Source organism: Lepisma saccharinum, chromosome 7 (genome assembly GCF_977018435.1).
Source record: "Lepisma saccharinum chromosome 7, izLepSacc3.1, whole genome shotgun sequence".
Classification (NCBI taxonomy): domain Eukaryota; kingdom Metazoa; phylum Arthropoda; class Insecta; order Zygentoma; family Lepismatidae; genus Lepisma; species Lepisma saccharinum.
Genome location: NC_139235.1, coordinates 46,622,623 through 46,645,555, shown reverse-complemented (window position 1 = coordinate 46,645,555; position 22,933 = coordinate 46,622,623). Strand labels below are relative to the sequence as shown.

The following is a 22,933-nucleotide window of genomic DNA, read 5'->3' as shown; positions in this document are numbered from 1 at the left end:
AAATTACCATGCAAGCAAGTTTACAAATAGAGAAGGAAGTTCGACAATGGCCTCAGATGGATGGAAAGACTTTCGCTGTGGCTCATAAGTTACTGCACATAGATTTCAAGTACTCTTCTTCTTAATATATAGGCACTAACTCAGACTTGAAAATATATTTGGATCAGCAATAGGTCTATGCTAAAATGCAGCAAACTTGTGCAATTTTACATCCAGAAATATACTGGATAAAAAACAAAAAAACATATTAAGGTTTTCGTTTGACTGTCCCTCGTACATTAAGCCTGAACTATTTGTCATTGTCATACAACATGCCATTGAATGATCCAAGTGATTTCTTTACAAACCTGATTTGTATGGGGGAAAATCTAACAGCGCCAATATTTTTGATTTGGAAGTCACGAAGCTTAAAAAGAATGTGATACAATGCGATTTGCACAAACTTACTAAAAGTGAAGGGTCCTCAGGTTTGATGTAATTCAGCCTAACTTCAGAAAGTCTACTTTCCAAAATCTGTTTGGCAAGGAATTTCCTATTTGTGTATGCTCCAGAGCCATAAAAAAGGGAAGGGGAATGGTTACACCATGGGTTGAGGCAAAGGGGACACTGAATTTGCAAAAATCAAAATTGGGAAAGAGATGAGGGAAATACTTAACACCCATGCCTTGCCTAGGATTTTAAGCCAAGACTCTAGTGCGATACACTAACCTTCAGATAGGGGAAGCTCAGGTATTTACAGAACGGTATTTGAGATTTCATGTCAACTTTATGCAAAGAAAGGCTAACTGGGCAGAATGAAGCTACAGTTTGAAGTGAGATCTGAACTACAATATGCTTTCACTGGGTATCGATACCAGGACCCATTGATTACAATGCAATGATGTTATCACTATGTCTTTGAGGAAGCTGGTTCCTTAAATTAAACAAAGTCGAGAAAGGTTTGCTTGGTCAGATTTCCAACTAGCCCCTCCCCCTGTCCTTCAACCTTAAAGGAAAATGTCATATCTGGATCGGTTGCTGTTTATACTTTAATATTTACAATGAATTTCAAGGTTTAGTTCTACCTTGAGATGTTTTCATTGCAGGCCTTCCAGAGTCATCATTCTCCTGGTAGCAGGACACATCAAGGAGTGTAGCATCATTGTGGCTCGAAGAAATGAACATGGCTCGAAGAAATGAACATGGCATTGGAGCTCATTGCAGTGGCTGAACTGTAATAATAAAAACCTTCATTGTGGCCTATCTGTAGTATGAGAAACCTTTGTATTGTTTCAGCAATACTGTGGTATATAGACATGCTAACTCTATTGTCATTTTGTGGTAGTGTTTGCAGTGTTCTGACAATTACTTTCTACAAGTAACTAAGTTACAGTTACTCATTTTAAAAGTTACTCAGTTACAGATCCTTCTACTCAGTGGCAGAATTGGGTTCCAAAACTGGAGGGACAAGGTGCCAAAACTGGGTGTAAATTAAAAGGTCAGTGCGAATGTGTGTGTGTGTGTGTAGGATTAGCTTAGTAAATGTGGATATTGCATTTAAATTAGTGGGGGTGTATGGTAAGGTAATGCCAAAAAGAATTATTAGGAGCCAGGAACACCATTAATAGGGACCAATGGATACTACCCTCCCCTAGAATGTCAACATGGCTATGGCATTTTTTCTGAATTTTACTAGAAATTTCACCTTGATGACAAATATTGCAAAATGATTCTTCAGTAAATTTTGTTTAGAGTTTGAAACACTCTTCTTGAATTTTCCATGGCAGGAACCCCAAGCAATACATTAGTTTCTACTTTTCACTTTCTTCTTGTCCAAAACAGTAACAGATGCATTGGCAGGAACTATCATTAATAGTTTTATTGCCTGCCCTATTCAGGAAAGTCAGAGACCTTTTGATTGATTGATTGATTTGGTGGTTTAAGTCTATTTTATGCACAGTAAAGCTAATTGGGACTGGACCTACAGTTTAAAGTGGGATCTGAACCACTATGTGTCTCCACCGGAGATTTTTCGAAAATGAATAGATAAGAATGAATAGTGGTAGATGATTGAAGAAGGAAGAAAAGAAGATAAAAATAAAATGAAGAAGGAAATTCAGGAAGGAAATAAAGACAAAAGGACTATGTTAAATAAAATTGAAGATGGAAAGGACAGGATGATGAAGAATATTGAAGAATGAATTATAAAGAAGATAGAAAGTGAAAACGTTGCCACGATAAAGGAAATTGAAAGGGGGAGAATAGAAGATGAGAATGAATTGCAGAAAATGATTGAAGAAGGAAGGAAATAAGATAAGAATGAATTGATGACAATAATCGAAAAAAGAAATAAATTAAACTAATGTTACTTTAAAAACATAGAAGTATGCAGAAATAATAAAAAGGAAATGATGATCAGAATGAAAGAAGACAGAGAAGCCCTGATAAAGAAGATAGGAGATGAAAAAACATGATAATAATGAATTGTTAGTGAAGAGAATAGAAGATGGCAGACAAGAGAGTAAAGAAGAATTGGAAGATATGTAAGATGATTTGTTTAAAAAGCTTATATTTCTCACATTGCATCTTACTCTGGGCACATCTATAGAATGTCAGACATTAATTATTAAGTAATTGTACTGGTCCATAGCAGTGGCCTCCCCGATGGTGCAGTGGTATCGTTGTCACCTTGCAATCAAGGGTTCGATACCCGGTGAAGGTACAAAGTGGTTCGGATCCCACTTTAAACTGTAGGTCCAGTTCCGATTAGCCTTACTGTGCATAAAGTGGACTTAAAACACCAAATCAATCAATTAATCATGGTCCATAGCAATGCGGTCTAAGCTTTGGGCTTCGAGATGGCTGCAGTTTCAAGTCTCCTGAGGGAAATTTAAAAACTATTCCTGAGGTTTAAGCCTGTCTATGGGACTGGTGGCCACCCACCAATATGAGGAAATTGGGGAGCTATGAACGAGTAGCATAACCAAGTCATAGTAAACCTACAACAATGACTGGGGGTTTGTTCACATGCTGACACACTGGTTGGATGGGAGAGAGGCAAGCAGTCAATAGGTAGGCACCGGCCCTCACAGTCTATTATACCATGGCCTATTATTCTTATTACCATATTAATTAATTGCTAACAAAAGATTATGGAAATCTTTAGAACAGTCTGTGCAGCTCCTAAGAAACAATATACCTCTGCAGAAGGAAATAAGAGGAAGATTCAGACTTTAAGAAACAGGAAATATTTCTGTTCCTCAGGTTCTTCTATGGAAGCCTTTGGCTGGAATGTCTACTGATCATACTGCAGCTTGGTCGACATGTGCAGCAATAAGTTTAATACTTTAATTATTAATCAGCTCCCATACAAAATTCAACAGCTAGTGTTAAAAAGGGACCATCATGATATTGACCAGCTGACCAACTTCTTAGGAAGGTTCAAAGCCTCAGAGCAGATAGAAGGGTGGAGAGATCACAGGCATAATGCAAAAAATAGAAGACCTAACCTTGGGTCTCTACTATCTCAACTATCTCTAGAAATCCTAAGGAATCCCACATGTAAGGGAGTGGAAATGAGAAGGATTATTCTTCTGGAGAAGGAAAGTGATTTTCCGGTGGAAGGTAAAAGAATAAAAATGACAAAGCAACAGGATTTTTTGGACTACTTTCATGAAAATAGTTGGAGAAAGAATCAAAGAAATCCAGCTTAAAAGGAATGTATGATACACATGCAAGCACTATGCCATAATCATTTAAAACCTGCAGCAACATCTCGGGAACTCAGCTGCAACAAAGATCTGGGTTTAGCCCAGCACCTGCTGTAAGAGGCACTCTCTTGTTTAAACTGAAAGGAACCAATGAAGAAGGAAGTGATGATAGTAAAGATCCATTAGTAGTAGTATTTTCAAATAAAGACACCACTCCTTTAAATTATTTTAAAATCAAAAATACGATAATTGAAGAAGATAGCGATAATGTTAATAAACCTGAAGTTTTAGTAGAAGTATTGCGAATCCAAATAAACTGCATTGTGAACATGGATAGTGAATGCACCCTTATGAATTATCATATTTGTCTTCAATTACAAGACAGGTTACCTGGTCTTAATTGCAGATGTAATTTTACATGATTTTTGTGGAAAAGAAAGATCCAAAATTGCTGGTTGTAGGTGGATACATTTTGAAATTGAAGGTTTTATATTTGAAAATCTATTATATGTGGTCAAGTATATAGAAACCAATCATTATTTGGCTATCTTTCCCTTTGAAAATACAAAGTCACTCTCGATGCAGTAGCAGGTGATTAATGGCGGTCACACTGTGCAGTAAAATTTCCTTCCTAACAATGAGGATAAATGAAGAGATAGGTGGGAGAAGACTGCCTTAATACAGTATACGAAAGTGGAGGAAGTATCAAATGCTGATGAGGGGACTACAACAGAATCAGAGATAAAGAAAAACAAAGCCTTTGCATCAGAGATTTTAGAAGTGGAAGGAGCAGCTATTTAATTTATTGCTGAACTGTAGAAGAATTTCGCCGACAAACCATTTACATCAATTCTTATTCTGTTTCATTGTCCAAGCAAAACAAGGCTACAAGTGGAAGAGGAAAAATGATTGGTTTCAAAGAAATTCATGCCAAATTTTACAAATAGACTTCGTTCGAGATGTAGGATATTGCAGAGGAAAGAAATGTTGGATCTATGGAGAACGAGAAAGAAGAAAAAAGGGAAAATATAGAAAATGGAAGAAGCAGCTTGAAAATTGTTTTATCAGCTAAGCTTATGTGAAATGTTTGTACCAAATGCACCTGAAGAATCTCTCCTTCCGTTATCTTGTGGACAAGAAGAATATATTCCACCATACGAAGAAATCATCAAAAATATTTAAGGGTTCTATAAAGGAAAAGTATAATGAAATTTTTGGAATGTCATTCAGAATGTTTAAACAATGTTCGGATTGTGTATCTGATCTTGATAAAACGTCAATTTCATTCCCTAAAGAGAAAGTAATTTAAGTTGAAAAAGGGTTAATATCAAGTGTAATTAACAGAAAAAAGGTCACGATATTCAGAACCAAAATCAAAAAATAGCAGTAACAATGTTTAGAAACTGCAAATGATAGTTGGTGTGAGCCAATAGTAATCAACAACAAAAAACAAGCATGCTTCATGTGGGAATGAACATTGTCAATCAACAAAACATATTTTCAAAGTGCATTAATGGCATGTAAAGAATTTAAGTACAATATTAAATGCTATCATATAAAAATCAGCACCTTTGTTTGCATGTGAATGAGCATACTTACATATATTGTGTGAAAAACCCATACTTACATGCATATGAACATCATCATAATATACAGAGTAAGTCAAAATGATGGACCCGATTACAAATTTATTCTGTTAAATCTAATAAACATATGTTATTGTGAGACATGCACTTCGAAAGGTTAACTTTCAACGTTTAGTTTCCATGCAGTGTTTCCACTTTCTACCGCTAGGAGTCAGCAGCTAGCAGCGAGCAGGAAAATGGCGTTAACTGGAGAACAGAGATCTTTCTGTGTGCTTGAAAAATAATGTGTACAAGTGTGTGATTAGTATGCAACAGCATTTCCGTACCAAATATCGAAGAGAACCACCTATGGGGAAGGCCGGCCATTCGTAAGTGGTATGAACATTTCAGAGATTCGGGCTGCATCTGTAAACGAAAATCGACTGGCCATCCGTTGACTGGGAAAGAGAGAGTGGAACAAGTGTGCATATATTTTGTGCAGAGTCCACATAAGTCCACCTACCAGGCAGCGAGAGAACTTCAACTCCCACAGAAAACTGTCTGGCGAGTTCTGCGGAGACATTTATAAATGAAACCCTACCGCTTGCAACTAGTTCAAGCCTTAATAGACACTGATTATGCTTTGCGCGCATCCTTCTGTGCTGATTTCCTCACATTAATGGAAATGGATGGGTTCTCAGAGAGGTTAATTTAAAGTGATGAAGCAACTTTTCACCTTGCAGGGAAAGTGAATAGACACAACGTAAGGATTCGGGGAACTGCTAACCCCCATGAATTTGTGGAACACGAATGCAATTCTCCCAAAGTAAATGCCTTTTGTGCCATTTCCAATGAAAAGATTTATGGGTCCTTTTTCTTCCATGAACATACTGTGACAGGAATTGTTTTGCTTGATATGCTGCAACTATGGCTCCTTCCACAGCTTGCAGAGGATAGTACAGATTTCATTCTTCAATGATAGGATGGTGCCGGTGCGCATTACCATGACAGCGTTCGGAACCATCTCAATGGGGCATTGAAACAACGTTGGATAGGCCGTGCATCTCTGGAGGATCGACCTCTCCTTCATTGGCCACCTCGTTCCCCCAACTTGACCCATGTGATTCCTTCATGTGGGGTTTTGTCAAGGATCATGTTTACGTAGCACCACTTCCAACAACATTGGATGACTTGCGTGCCCGCATCACAGCAGCCATTGCTAATATTGACCTCAACATGCTACACAAGATTTGGCAGGAGATGGACTATCGGCTTCATGTGTGCCGTGTTATGCGAGGTGCTCCCATAGAACACTTGTGATTTGTTTGAAAAAACTTTGACAATTTACCTTTCTTAGCACATGTCTCACAATAACATTTGTTTATTATACGAGGTGTGGCTAGAAAAAAACCGGACTGTTGCTACAAAATCTTTTATTGGTTATTTTGTACAATACAAACATTACTTCCTTCAAAGTACTCCCCTGAACTATCGATACACCGCTCCATACGAATCTTTCATTGCTGGAAGCAGTGCTGGAAATCCTTTTCTGAAACCATGTTCATGACCTCCGTCGCTTTTGTTTTCACAGATTCTACGGTCGTAAATCTGGTTCCTTTCAGTGCTGATTGGACCATTGGGAAGAAGAAAAGTCGCACGGAGCAAAATCCGGCCAATAGGATGGATGCTCTAACATTGGGATTCCATACTTGGCCAAAAAAGCCTTGACTGACAATGCCGTGTGGACAGGAGCATTGTCCTGATGAAGAATCCATGACTTGCTTTTCCACAAATCAGGTCGTCGTTGTCTTACTCGCTCATGGAGGCTCGTCAGCACCATAATGAAATAATGTTGGTTGACAGTTTAACCTTCTGGTACCTAATTCGAATCAATTCACTGACATTTGCAATGTTTGATTCCGTTTTTGACGTGCAAGGCTGTCCAGGATGCGAGTCGTCCGCTATCACTTCTCATCCCTCTTTAAACCTTTGAAACCACTCAAACAATTGAGAGCGTGATAAACACTCATCTCTGAATACTTCCTTCAATAAACCATAAGTTTCTGTGGCGGATTTTCCGAGTTTCATAAGAAACTTCACATTGATACGCTGTTCCACTTTCACACTTAACATTTTTCCGACGGAGCACAGATGTACGGTTCACTTCATCGACAAGCTACAGCGGAACTGAGCGCCGCGCACCCTGGGAAATCACACAGTCGATAGGCAGGATATCACGTTATACACTCATGCACCGCTTGACCTTGACGCGCTTGCAGTTTGTCGACAGCAACATCAATCCGGTTTTTTTTCTAGCCACACCTCGTATTTCACAGAATAAATGTCTGAAATCAGGTCCATCATTTTGACTTACCCTGTATACATGTACCTTTTCTAAAGGTACAAATTCAACACACTGAAGAATACTTTATATGTGTGTACATAAATATACATACTTACTTTGGATATGAAATTCAAAATAATATCACTCAATTTTTTTGTATGTATGCATATCCTTAATTGCTTATACATCCATAGAGGTTTACATCCATTTTTAGCATCAATTGATCTTACATCTTATATTTTTTGCAGCATGTTTTGTTAGCTCTTTTATTAATATTCATTGAGATTACATAGGGCACTTTCTGTTAAATAAGTCTTTATTAACCAAAGTTGCTTTGTAGGAGGGAAGGTTTCTCTTATGTAAGATGGAAGTCTGTTGAGTCCCGCACCATTGCAGTGCAGTCTAAGGTGTCATGCTTTGGGCTCCAGCTATGGGGTGGGATGTGAGCAGGTTCGAGTCTCCTGGGGAGAAGCATAACAACTTCTCTCCTGAGATTTTGACCAGTGTATGGGATCGGTGGCCACCAACCTTCATTGGGAAATTGGGGAGGTATGAATGAGTAGCATAACCCAGTCACAGAAACCTACGAATACTATAGGGGTTTGTCGTGTTGACCACACATCACCTCGTAGCTGATTGGATGATCTTCCATCTCGGCAGGTGGGAGGGAGGCTGGCAGTCGGTATGCGAAAATTATCTCTGCTACACTTTAGGAGTTGAAAGACATCAGAAATCACAAACACAAAAAAATATGAATAAAAATAAACAATTGAATACATAAGAGTTATCTACAACTTACAGTATGTAAGTTTCTATCTCCCCTTTCATGTTTGGATTAATTCATTGGAGCTAGGCGCTTCTTTCACAACAAACTGTTTTAAATAATGCTCTAACCAGCAGCTTAGATTGTATATGACAAATAGAGACATGATAGAGGCACTGCTAGCAGATTGTTTCCATATTTTCAACAACAATCAAGATACAACAATAAATTCAGAATTGTTACATTTAGCTTAACAGCTTTCAGTTATGGGGATGCAATATCTAGACTACTCTACAAAATAGATACCCTATAGAGAATGGCCAAAGTAGCAGATAAGTGACACAAAATAAAAATAAAATACAAATGCCATGATTACAAGCACAACTTTTCCTCACAGTTGCTTTAAGAGTATTACAGGCACTGAAATCCTTATATCCACAGTTATGTCAACAGTGTACACTTATAATCCTTATAAGCCACAGGTGTAAATTGCATATGAAATAAATTCAGATATTTCAAAGCAAAAAATATCAACAAGGGAAACAAACACATGGACATGCATGCCAAGCTCACCTGGGCAACAGAAACTCAGATCTATTCCCTCATGTAAAAATCCAAGTGATTCATCTGTGGGTCAATTGGTGGATTGAACAATTACAATAAACAAGTACACATTAGATAGCTAGCAGAACACATATGGGAAAAAAACATGTATTCTTTATTACATTTTATAATGGGTTGTCTTCATTTTTAATTTGGGTCTACACACTGGCCATGTTTGAAGAAATACACGCTTATCACCATAAAACAAGGATGATACGTGTAGAGAAAGAAATCCAAATGCAGAATGAATGGTCTATGCCTGCATCCACATGTGTGGCCATTTTGCACTCTTCTAAGTATATGGAGTAAACTCCACTTATCTAAAACCCTGACCTTAAAGTTTAAAAAATGGGTGAAAATGTGGCTAAAAGCATTTGCTAAAACACTGTCTTCATCTCTCAACATGGATAACAAATCATTGGGAATGTGAAAACTCTGCTTGAGAAAAATAAAATCGACACATTTAAGAAGAATATGCCAAACACTTAAAATAATATTACATACATGACACAGCAGAAAATTCGGCCATTGCAGCAAATGACCATGTGTAAGATGGCTGTGTCCATTTCAAAGTTAAGTTAAAATGACCTCCTCTCGACAGGTGGGACAGGAACAACATGCATCAATGAAGATGAATAATGGGCTGATTAAATTAGTGACAAACACAATAATACATCCACATCTGACCAGGTTTTAAGCCATCTGGTTTTGTAGGATGTTATGCTAAAACCCACAATGGAGGCTAGCTTCTTGACACTCTTCTTCGTTTGTTTCAAACCATGTGCTTTAAAAAGGCTAACTTGCACCTTAGATCTCAATGGAATGCCTCCAGAAAAAAAAAAAAGAATATGTGAGGATCTGGCTTTTGAGTTATATTTCTATTTCTTATTTGGATATTTTACATTTTTTTTTTTTTTTTGCTGGGGTAAATTCTCATGAATATTCTTGGTTCGATCTCTGTCTGGCCAATTTTTCAATTTTGTTGTTGAGATTGCATTGGGTAAGTGTGATGAAGGATATCTGGCATTTTAAATTGTGTTCGAATGAGTGAATAAATGTCGGGTGACATGACAGGCAACATATTATAACAAAGCTACAGGTTATGTGAATGTAAATGTAAGGTTATGGGAACTATTATGGTTTTCCTATTGCGGAGAGAAAGCCATACTACCTAGGTAGATTATATTTTACATATAAAGGGTGGGCCATCTGGTGGTTTCCTTTTAAAGTACATGTTATTTTGACACTGACAGCTCATTCGCGCTCAAAACCTTGGCAGAAACATGGTAGCATATCTCCACTGTACGAAATGAATCGTTTTACACTGGAACAACAGTGGGAAATATTGAAAACTTATTTCCAAAGTGAGTGCTGTGTTGACGAAACAGTGCGAATGTTGAAAAGAAATTTCGGACGAAATAATCCCCCAACCGCACCTGCTGTACGGAAGTTCATGAAGAAAGTTCGTTAAAGTGGCATGCTAAGTGATAACGTAAGGTATCCCTCATGTTCGTCCAGTGCACTCAGTCCAGAATATTGCTGCTGTTTTGCCGAAAGTGTGAGCCAAAACCCGAGAACATCAACTTGCCAAAAATCTCAGCAACTGAACATTAACTGCACTAGCATGAGGAGAATTCTGCATATAGACCTTGGATTATTTACTTACAAGGTGCAACTTACTGTGGAATTGAAGCAAAATGACCACCCGCTTTGTTATCGAGCAGGTCAAAAGTGACGTTGATTTTGCTCAAAAAATCATCTTTTCGGATGAGGCGCATTTCCATCTGGGTGGCTATGCCAAGAAGCAAAACTGCCGTATTCGGGGCTCAGAAAACCCACACGTCATTGTAGGGAGGCCACTGCATCCTGCACATGTGACTGTTTTGGTGTGGTTTGTAGAGTGGCAGCAATATCGGCCCATTTTTCTTTGAGTATGACGATGGCAACAATGTTACGATCAACGGCGAGCGCTACAGAGGCATGATAACAGATTTCTGTTTTCCAGCAATTGCTGATTAGATGTGGGCGAGCTTTGGTTCCAGCAGTATGTTGCTATATGCCACACAAGCCATCCAACAATTGCCCTTTTGTGCACTCAGTTCAACAAGCGTGTAATCAGCAATTTTGGTGATGTTGCCTTGCCTCCGCGAAGCTGCGATTTGATGCCGTTGGACTTTTTTTGTGGGGTGTCGTTGAGGATCGATGTTATGCTCACAATCCAGAAATGATTCAGGCACTTAAGCATAATATTGATTATGCTTTTCATGTAATAGAGCCACAAACCATCGATAATGTCCTGAAAAATTGGGTTTCCAGGATGGGCTACTGCCAAGTAAGCCGTGGCAGCCATTTGAATGAAATTATATTCCAAAACTAATCGGAAGGTGTACTCTTGTCAATAAAGCAACAAACTTTGAAAAATATTGCACAGTGTTTATTTTATATATTTTATATATATAACATACCCATCATCCATGGCAAGCCAGTTAGACTAATGTGCTGTGAAGGATGAGGTCCCAGGTTCAAAACTGATCAAGAATAGCTTCTTTTTATTGCTTCATTGCAATCTGTAGAATATTGTTTCAGAAGAGAAAGCTCATGTCAATAATTACATTTTGCTAAGATACTGAGGTATTGACAGTAGTAGAACAAGTAAGTTAAGAGCCATTATTTTGAAATTCCAACAATGTGAGATAGTTGTATTTTTTGATTGGGTTGATTTTTTTATATGTTGAAGTAGGTCATGAGAATTGAATATTGTGCAATTTTGAGACCTTGAAAAATTTTTCCCTCCCCTGTAGAAAATGTCAAATTTCAAGGTCACACCACCCCATTTTTCATGAAAAGTGAAACATGCTTAAGTTCATAGTGTATATACACTATCTGGCCATTCGTCACCGGACACCCCACCAAAGGCATGTGGAAGCATCATGGTGTGGTCATGCTTCTCCTGGTATGGTCTTGGTCCCCTTGTGTTAGTGCGTGGAAACATGAATGCAGATGCATACCTAACGATCCTGGACAATTCTGCGCTACCGACATTGTATGCACAATTCGGTAGTGGTCCTTATCTGTTTCAGCACGACAATGCCCCATGTCATACGGCAGGTGTGATCAACACGTGGTTCGAGGATATGGGTGTGCAAAAACTTGATTGGCCCGCCCAAAGTCCTGATCTCAACCTGAATGAGCATCTTTGGGACGAGTTGGAGCGCCGGTTGAGAGCCAGGCCACACCCCCCAAAAAACACTAAAGAGTTGTTCGCCGCTTTGCAAGAGGAATGGAGCAGGATTCCCGTCGAAACCTATCGCAATTTGGTGGACAGTCTTCCTCAGAGGGTTGTGGCTGTACTTGCTGCGAAAGGTGGCCCCACACTATACTGACGGACGCCTGAAACCGGATTAAAGTACTCGTTCCAGGTGTCCGGTGACGAATGGCCAGATAGTGTATGTACTAACACCAGGAAATAAAAAAACTTTGGGGCCTCGTCCCATTTTCGAGAAAATGTAAATTATCCGACTTCCTCCCCTATCAGAAAGTGGAACAGACCTTTCTTCTTCCTTTCTTTGTTCCAAATGGAACAGTCCATGTCTTGACAAGTTGTGGGACAGTTTTCATTTTCCTTTCTTTCATGGATAGCGTAGTGGACACCTTCTATTAAAGGTGTCCATGGTCCTGGTTTGATGCAAGGTTGAGGTACAAGTTATTCGGGTCCCACTTTGAAGTGCAGGTCCCAGTCCTGATTATCCTTTCTGTGCATATAGTGGGCTTAGAAACGATGCTGTGCCAACCTCTACATACGGTGGCGTACTAAGGACTTTCGAAAGGGAGGGGGGACTTATACATTTTTAGCAGTCAGCTAACTTTTTTCCATCTTTTCTTGCCTTTGACATTCTTCTTACTTGGCCAAAGAGGGGTTATGATCACCCCACTTTGGGCATGATTGTGATAAGAGTATATTTGTAAAATATTTTGTATTCTTTTACCAAAGAGAACATAACTTAGTTGTGAAAGTTTGTACTTGTAACACTATGCTGGTTGTGCGAGATTCCCAAAATAAACTAATTTCAGTTAAGGTAGGCCTAGGGGCGGACCTTTTGTGGTGGAGTGGTTACCACAGCATGCCACGATGCCAGGGGTCTCGGGTTTGAATCCCGGTCTGGGGACGATTGTTCTTTGTGAATGTCGCTTCAATAATTTCATATCATCATCACTCATTCTCATTGTCGCGATTAGCCAAAAGTGGTAGAAAAGCAATGTAAAATAACTTAATAGCAAGCAATCAATTTCAAATAGGCCTATAGGAAATAGCAGGCTTATGATATTTCCATCATATTTAATATTGTTATTGCAAATAACCAACGTGCTTTTGTTATCATCTTGGCAATTGTTTTAAAGCAATTTTAAAACATCAGACACAAATTTATATTTTCGGGAACTTCACCTTGCAAGCATAATGGGTTACTCCAAATGTGCTTGGTTTTCTTTGAATTGTGGTGCAGACAAGCCTTCAAAAGTGATCAGTTCTCCCGCCTGACAGAACTTGACGAGATTTACAATAAGCATTCCAAAAAAGCATGCAAAGTGAACATTGAAGCGGTGCTCTATGTGAAGGATGATGCAAGATGGAAAAAAGATGGCTGGCTGCTAAACAATGTATAGGTCCCCCCTCCCTTTCAAAAGTCCTTGTATATACAGGGTGTCTCATAAGTAATAGCACAAACTGACACAGGTGAAAGAACACGATAATAGAAGCAAAAAAGTCTCAGTAAACATGGGTCTGCAAACGAACCATTTTCAAGATAATTGTGAACGTGTGGTTACAGGCCGGCACTGACTTCATTGCTTGTAAATGTCGTCCCACTTGGTAAAATGCTAATAATGTGTGCGAATGTGTGCTTAGAAGCCATCACGGATTGCATTTTGTAAACACCGAGTGCTTTACTCCTTGTGCGTTCTGAGGTTTGCTTTTTGTTTACAAAACAGAACATTTACGAGAGGTGGCGTTGTAATCAAACAGGATGGATACAATCAGTATAGAGAATTGTACATGCTTGTGACCAATTCCAAAATTATCCGAGGGTGTTCAAAAAGAATTTGAAACTCAATGCAAAATCGCGTACAGTATTGCATCCAGATGGAAGGACGACACTTTGAACACCTCCTTTAACAGGTATGAGTGCACAGTAATTGTAACGTAGAACATACATACTAGTAAAGTAGTGCTGTATTCCTTGTTAAAGTAAGTAGAATGTTCAATAAAAGCAATGAGATCTCCTGATTTTCCATACTGTATTATTGGTAATTTACCAACTAGGATGACGTTTACAAACACTGAAGTCAGTGACGGCTTGTACCCACACATTCGCACACATTATTAGCATTTTACCAACTAGAAAGATGTTTACAAACAATGAAGTCACCTACACATTCGCGATTATCTCGAAAAGGGCTCCCTTGCAGACCCATGTTTACCTGAGACTTTTTTGCTTCTATTATTGTGTACTTTCACCTGTGTCAGATTGCGCTATTACTATTGAGACACCCTGTAGAGGTTGGTACAGCATCGTTTCTAAGCCCACTATATGCACAGAAAGGATAATTAGGACTGGGACCTGCACTTCAAAGTGGGACCCGAACAACTTGTACCTCAACCTTGCATCAAACCAGGACCATGGACACCTTTAATAGAAGGTGTCCACTACGCTATCCATGAAAGAAAGGAAAATGAGAAATGTCCCACAAACTTGTCAAGCCATGGACTGTTCCATTTGGAACAAAGAAAGGAAGGAGAAAGGTCTGTTCCACTTTCCGATATGGGAGGAAGTCTGATGACACAGTGCAACAAATTTGAACTTTGTGTCTTGCCGCGAGATGAAAGAAGGTGTTCTTTACTAAATCAAATATGCTGATTACAAAAATGAAATCAGAAATGTTCCATCACGTACCAATTTTTCTGGAAAAGATATGCCACATGTACCACTTAGCCCATATTTCATATAGTGAGCTATATATTGTAATTCATGAAAAACAAAGTAGCAACTTTCGCGAGTCTTTGAAACTACTTCATTACAGTACAGGAGGATCCTATAGCTGGATTAAATACCAGATCATGGAACAAAAATAATTGTTTGTATTACAAAACATAAAAGAAAGGTACAAGAAATCTGCAAAAAGCTTCAAATGTACCTACAAGTTAGAAACGTGTCCTGGAAACTTTCCGTTTGTGGGTGGATGGTGAAACTTCTTGTAGGAGTGTCTAGCAGTAATCTGCCAAATGGTTTGGTGACCACCTTCCCATATATCGTCATTCCATGTCAGCGATATCTTCGTGAAATCGCTCACCATGTTGGTCACTCATATCTCCAAGATTAGGCGGGAAAAATCCAAATGAGAATGCAGGAAATGTATTTTCAAAAACATGTTGCACCCCATAGCCTTGTAACAGTCCAGCATGTGTTCCGTCAGTTCCCTGTAATTGTCAGACCTGACGTTACCCAAGAAATTGTTGCATACATCTTTAAAGACAAGACAAGCTGCATTCTCAGTATCTGTCAGCAACTCTTCAAAGGTTATGTCTTTCATCAATCCAGGAATCTGAGGCCCATTGAAAATACCTTCTTTAATTTTTCAGTACTAGTCACAGGAAATTTGGATAGTAAAAATTGAAAACCCCTGCCAACTTTGGCCATTGCTTTCACAAAATTCTTCATGAAGCCCAATTTCAGATGGAGCGGTGGTTGCACCCCATAGCCTTGTAACAATCCAGCATGTGTTCCGTCAGTTCCCTGTAATTGTCAGACCTGACGTTACCCAACAAATTGTTGCATACATCTTTGAAGACAAGACAAGCTGCATTCTCAGTATCTGTCAGCAACTCTTCAAAGGTTATGTCTTTCATCAATCCAGGAATCTGAGGCCCATTGAAAATACCTTCTTTAATTTTTCAGTACTAGTCACAGGAAATTTGGACAGTAAAAATTGAAAACCCCTGCCAACTTTGGCCATTGCTTTCACAAAATTCTTCATGAAGCCCAATTTCAGATGGAGCGGTGGTAACAGCACACTGTGTTTGTCAACATGCGACACATTTTTTCACCCGGATTAAAGCTTTCAATAGCCACTGTTTAACTACATAATGGTCTTTCCTTGCCCTACTGTCCCAGTGACACAAAAAACAGCAATATTTTGTGTAACCAGTCTGCATTCCCAGCACAAGCCCCAGAACTTTCTGATCACCACAGATTTTCCATTTGTGGCTCGAATAGCCAATATACTTCAGAAGTAGTCTCATGTTCTCGTAGGTTTCTTTTAACTGAACGGAATGGGTCACTGGTATCGAAGATTTCTCGTTTCCGTTAAGCAAGAGAACAGCTTTGAGACTAGTTTTTGAGGAATCTATGAATAGGCTTTCATTTTTCCGGATTGTGAATCATTCCAAATTCTGTAAGCAGCCCATTTAAGTCATTACAATAACAGACTCTCTGCCATTGAGAAAAAAGTGGAATGACCAAGCTGTCGTTTACGGAATGATATACTAGTGTTTGGTTGTAGCAGGGTTTTTTTTTCTTGAAGACGAGACCCAAGTGATTTTGCTTCCCTTTTTGAAATATTTAGATCTCTTACAAGATCGTTCAATTCTACCTGTGACAATGGCTGTGGTTGGGGCTGTGATGTAGATGGTATGTAATCAAGATCTTCGTGATCACTACCATCGTCTGTTTCATATTCCGGTGTCCATTCCACTGGTGGTTTTGGAACTGGGAGAGAATCAGAATGCAGAACTGGGCGCATTGCAGATTCTAAATTGGGATATGAAATTGTGTGTTTTGATTTACTTGAGATTCCTGTTACTTTCGTTAAACAAAAGTAGCAATCCGTTATGTGGTCTCTAGGTTTCTTCCACAACTGTGGTACGGCAAATGGCATAGATGGGTGGTTTCGATGCAACCAACCTCTTAAATAGCGGGAGCAACGTGAGCAACAGTTCTGTGGTGCCCAACACTTACCCTCATCTACATTTAATTCAAAATACAACTCGTATGCCTTTTTGAGAGCGAGAAAATGGGATGTCTTTGGGACTTCGTCGTAAACTCACCACACACACAACAGAAAAGGTTTGGTGAATTAACACACATCCTAGACATCGCTGAACACAAGAAACACGCGAACACGCATAAACAGTATTCTTCACATTAGGGGATTTGCACAACACACACGGCAGGAACAGACACTGCTTGATCCCACTAGCAACTGACTGATGCAAATAACTGCAACTCCACTATACCTCAACCAAGTGGCTATCTATCCCTTCCCTCTCCACCCCTACTCCTATGCACTGTCGAGCCCTAGTAACAGACTGGGTTGATAAGCGCCGCGACAACAATAACATGCAGTCATGCGCTGATAAAATTGTGTTTCCAGAGAAATGTTTAGGTGATAGTGAAAAACGGTTTTCACTATCGTCATCAGGGCACTAAACTCCATAGGAATCACATGTTTTTGTTCTGCGGCAATTTTCATAGTCGCACAGTGTAATTTACATTGACATTTCTTAATATTTTAAAAATTATTTTCTCGAAAATGGGATGAGGCCCCAAATTTTTTTTCATTTCCTGGTGTTAGTACATGTGTTCACCTACAAGTTGGCATACATAGTGTATTTTTACCTTGATGTTGTTTTGAAATAGACTTAATTCTAAAGATGCAGATTTCACAATTTTTGAGTATTTGAAGAGTTATATCTGCTAACAGCATCAATATCCCAATAATGTGTTATATCAGTGATTAGTACTAGCACCACAGTACCAGTGAACAAAATTGACTGCCATTTCATTGATAGGGTTAAGAAAAGAAGAAGAAGAATTCATAACAGCACAAACAATTATGGCATAAATGTAAAGTAAAAAAGAGTAAAATGCGCCCCTGTGATTTGCACCATGCCATGAAGGCATGTAGAGGGTGTGGAGTTAGGACCCCACAATTTCTCTATCACGGCCAAAGGTAGGGGTGATGTGATCAGCATCACACCCCTGGCTGCCTTTACCCCCCAGAATTTCCTCCAGGTACCCACTTTATACAATGCTGGATGAGCGCCGGAGCCACTGGACCAGGTGAAAAAATTGCTGGTTCTCTACCGGGTCTCTCGCATGGTAGGCAGACGCCCTAATGACTGAACTACCATGGCTCATCATGGCATAAATGTAGAACCAATTTATATGTATACTCTGTTCCAGGAATCTGTGGAGCAAAGCCGTGCATGTTTGTAGAGAAATGGAAAACTGCAAATTGGTGGAGAGAAACAGTGCGTGCTTCACAAATGGCAGGTAGCTGCACTCACTCCCTCTCTTACAAGTTCGTTGGCTGAGCCCTCTTGAGTCAATACTCCTAAGACAGAATGTATAATTAATACCCCTTTCTGAATTGTTTGTTAAATATTTTTCTTTTTTATCTTGAATAAATAATTCTACATACCCAAAATTTAAATTATCAGTAAAGAATAAAATAAAACTAGAAAACTCAAACATATAACTTTATTTATAATATATAGACAATAAAATGCAATGAGTATGTAAAAATAGTTTTAAATATACTTCTGTCACAAAAAAAATAGATATTTCTGTCATCAATTTCTACAGAATATTTGTACTTGACAAATACATTATGACAAAATTTACACTTGCAGTAAATTTATTATCACTATTTACAAGGAATACATACCCAAAATTTTGAAGTTTCAGAAAACCTGGCATCTGCCACATATTGCAAATTCTTGCTGCAAAACTTTAACATATATAAACACAGCATATTAATTAAATATGTCAATAGAGCATCTGTACAGTTATTTCATTTGACTGTTATTAAAAACATCTGGATTCATTTTATATGAAGATTTCAAAAGTAAATCACTGTAGGATATAAAGTTTCATTACATAATACTGCAAAATCTTGCCTCAAAAATGTGAACATATAAGCACTGAAACATAATGTATTATGATAAAAATATTCTTATGAAATAAACAATTATATATTCAAATCAAATTTGAGAGATTATTGTAACTTGAATATTGAAAAGAATATGGGTATATTGTAATATATGTAGTATGCGATGGAATTTGGTACACTTAATGTATATGATCCAAAACAAAATATCTGTTTCATTGTAATCCACTGATGGTTCTAATGCCAAACACTCTGATTCAGTTTAACAGCACAGATTGCTTCAGAGCACATGGTACAGTGTTTGACTAATGCTTGCATTGATTATAATACTTCAAAAGTTAGCACATAGTTAGATAAATATTGTGTTCAAACATAACATCCGCTCGATTTCAGATTTTGTACTAAAAATATTGAAAATTACTTATAGTACATAACTGCACAATAATCGCCTTATAGCCCCTTCTAATATTCATTTTCTTTATGCCTAAAGAAGACTACATATTGTAACATGATTTTCAAAAGAATAAACATGTTTGCACATGTCAAACGAGATCCATACTCTGAAATAGAGTTTGTAATTTAATTCAAACTTATTGTTGCAAATATTTCCCAAGTAACCAAAAGTGGTTTGCCCAATGTTGAGCCAACTGTACAGAAAATGGTTGAATGTAAGAACATACTGCTGGACAACAATAATTTGGCCTTGGTTCCAACGTTGGCTCAACATGTGGTTTTTACTTTGGGTGAACATACTGAAAACTAAAGTATAGAAAGTATAGATAGATCTGTATTCTGATAGATATAATTATTGTGAGGCCAAACATAAACTCTAGTGCAAAGTATTTGTGCAAATTTAAAAAATACACAGCACTTTCTCACTCATTCAAGTTAACTTCAAGTGGTAGCACAAATAAAATTCCAGAGTTTACATTCCACCTTTCATGGAATTATTCTGCACATAACATTGTTTATTTTACATGTATAGATTTTGAACCACCTTCACAAGAATACCTGTAAGAATGTCCTTTTCTTTTCAGCTACAGCTAAACAGACAAACAATGAGAAATTCCCAGCATAGAGATATCTTTCATCCATGACAGCTGACAAAAGGACTTGTGAGTTACTACACGTTAAAAATAGCTTAACAAAATATTACGAGGGCCATCCGGAAAGTAGTACCCGTTCACGTCATGTGGAGCGCTAGTGATGCGAGTAGCCACTGGTCAAAGTCAAACGACTTCAATTGACTGTCTGCTCAGTATGTGCAAAGTTTCATAGCGCTGTCATTGTAGTTATTGTTTCTGTGAGTGTTTACAATGTTCAAAAGAATTGAATACGCTGCCACTTTTGAAGTTAGGGCTGTGATCAGATTTCTGAATGCCAGGAATGTGTGGCCACGTGATATTCACCGTCAATTAAAGGAGGTTTATGGATACAATGTTATTGATGAGTCGTCTGTTCAGCGCTGGTGTCAAAACTTTAACTCGGGGAAAGAGAAAGTCCATGATGATGAACGTCTGTCATTATGGACGAACAGGTGAGCGCAGTTGATGAATGATCAAGAATGATGGATGATTTTAAAAATGTTTAACCATCCACCCTACATCCCGGACCTGGCTCTTTCAGATTTTCATCTCTTCACAAAACTAAAGGACCTTTTGGGAGGAAAGACATTTCACAATGATGAGAAACTGAAAGAAGAGCGCTCCCGCCACCGGAGGAGTGAAGAAGTCAGGTTTTGTTGATGGGACGCACTTGCAGTAAATAAATATGGAGAAGCAAAAGCGCCACTCATACGATGCAGCATTTAACAGAAGTTATCGATGTTGCAAGGTAAAGTACCGTATATCGTATTTGTAAACAAATAAACATGTACACTATAGATGTTTAAATAAACAAAAAATTGTTAAAAACAGAAGTTACCAATGTTGCAAGGTAAAGTACCGTATAGGAATTTGTAAAGAAATAGACATGTACCCTATAAATGTTTAAATAAACACCGCAAAGGTTAAAATATGAATGTCTTTGTGCATATTCCTGCAACTTAAATTCGAAGATTTTTTTTTTCTGAAGAAATGAGGCGAAAATTCAGGTGCGCCTTAGATTTGATAGCGTCTTCAATTCGAAGAACTACAGTAATAATAATAAAACATTGATGCAAGTATGCAAGTAAAACAACAACAGAAGTCCAACAACTTCAATTTTCTGGTAATTTCTAAAATAGGAAAAATGATGGTTTACAAGCAGTAAACCAGTTAACATGGGACAATACACAATTGTCAGTCTGTTATCATGGAATAGAAGTCCCACTTTCTTTCACTCTGAATATATAACACACACTTGAACAATGTCCAGCCAATGTGACCAGGTTCTTGCATGGTGGGTAGGAAAGCAGATGAATCCTAGCATTTCTCCTGACAACCATGCCACTACTCTACCAACTTAGTTACTTCACTAATGCTGATTTTGCCCAGTTTTTTATTCTGCTGTGTGATAATTACAGAAAATCAGGCATAACCAGATTTGACTCTTTATTGAGCTTTAAAGTTTTTCATTGTCTTTATCGCTTTCATTATTATTCTAATGCAATCACCAGTTATAAGAAAATAAAAAAAAAATATCATGTTAATTGTGAAATATCAGTCTCATCCTGTATAAACTTGTGTTCGTGAAATTCGGGCCTCTCCCATGGCGCAGTGGTAGCGTCATTGCCTTGTAATCAAGGGGTCCCGGGTTCGATACCCGGTGGAGGCACAAGTGGTTCGGATCCCACTTTAAACTGTAGGTCCAGTCCCGATTAGCCTTACTGTGCATAAAGTGGACTTAAAACACCAACTCAAAACCAATTGTGTTCGTGAAGAATTTATGTATTCTCACTTCTAGAAGAATTGTGGTATATTATTCTCCTCAAAACTATATATCACTCTCAGAAAATTTAAAATAGAGATAAACCAGAAATACAGTATGTAACATTCTTATTCGTACACACGGATTTTCAAAGAAAATGCTTTAATATCTGAAAGGAACATAAAATCTTACCCAAATTCTGTATAACCAATGACAATAATAAATTAAATGAAACTAAAAGAGAAACATGCCATTTTTTGTACAACTTTTCTATTCGTACACTTAATAATATAAAAGAAAAAAGTATATTCAGAGCAAATTGACTGACAGTTCTAATACTTTGATGCTTATCCTTTGGCTTTAATTACTGCTTGACACCTGTTCTTCATAGAATTAACCAGTTTCCGACATGTTTCAGAGCTTATTTATTCCACTCGGCTTGCACAACAGTTTTCAACTCTTGTTTGGACTTGACGCCTGCTTTATGGACTCGCCTCTTCAAAATTGCCCATAAATGCTCAATGGGATTTAAGTCTGGACTTTGAGCTGGTGTTTGTAGTAGTTTGGGCACATTCCATATTAGCCAATTCATGTTAACTCGCACCTTATGCTTACTGTCATTGTCTTGTTGGATTCTGTAGATAGGCAGCATGTCCATTTTTTGGGAACTTTGCTTTACATTGTTCTTCAATATGTCCAAATAGACATCCATGATACCATCAATAAACTGGATGGTACCAACACCTTTGGACGACATACAGCCCCAAATCATTAATGACCCACCACCGTGTTTAACTGTTGGAACTATGTTAATGTGGTCATTGTCTTTATTTGATTTTCTCCAGACCCCCATTTATCCCATCTGGCCCGTATATATATTAATCTTGGACTCGTCTGACCAGATGACACTATCCCAAAATTCCTGGTCCTTGTGGATATGCTCTTTCGCGAATGAAAGTCTATTCCTGCAATACATGCAGCCTCTTTCGTGGTATTCTGCCATGATATCCATGCTTCCACAAGGCACGTCGGACAGTTTGATTGGACATCATCTTGCCAGAAACATTTTCTACTAACGGTCGTAACTGAGGAACACTTAGTCGGGGGTTTTCCCACACTCTTTTTTAAAAAAAGGGTTCATCACGTTTATTCAACTGTCTCTCTTTTGGTTTTCTCTGCA

General features: G+C 38.2%; 1 protein-coding gene across 1 annotated transcript in view; it reads right to left on the bottom strand.

Annotated features, from left to right (window-relative positions):
* LOC145990455 (major facilitator superfamily domain-containing protein 6-like) overlaps positions 1-22,933 on the bottom strand; it is an 80,910-nt gene that overhangs the window by 692 nt on the left and 57,285 nt on the right. Inside the window, exon 10 of the mRNA XM_083126147.1 lies at positions 16,591-16,766. Within this exon, the coding sequence (XP_082982273.1) occupies positions 16,591-16,766 (176 nt within the window). The remainder of the gene's footprint in view (positions 1-16,590; positions 16,767-22,933) is intronic.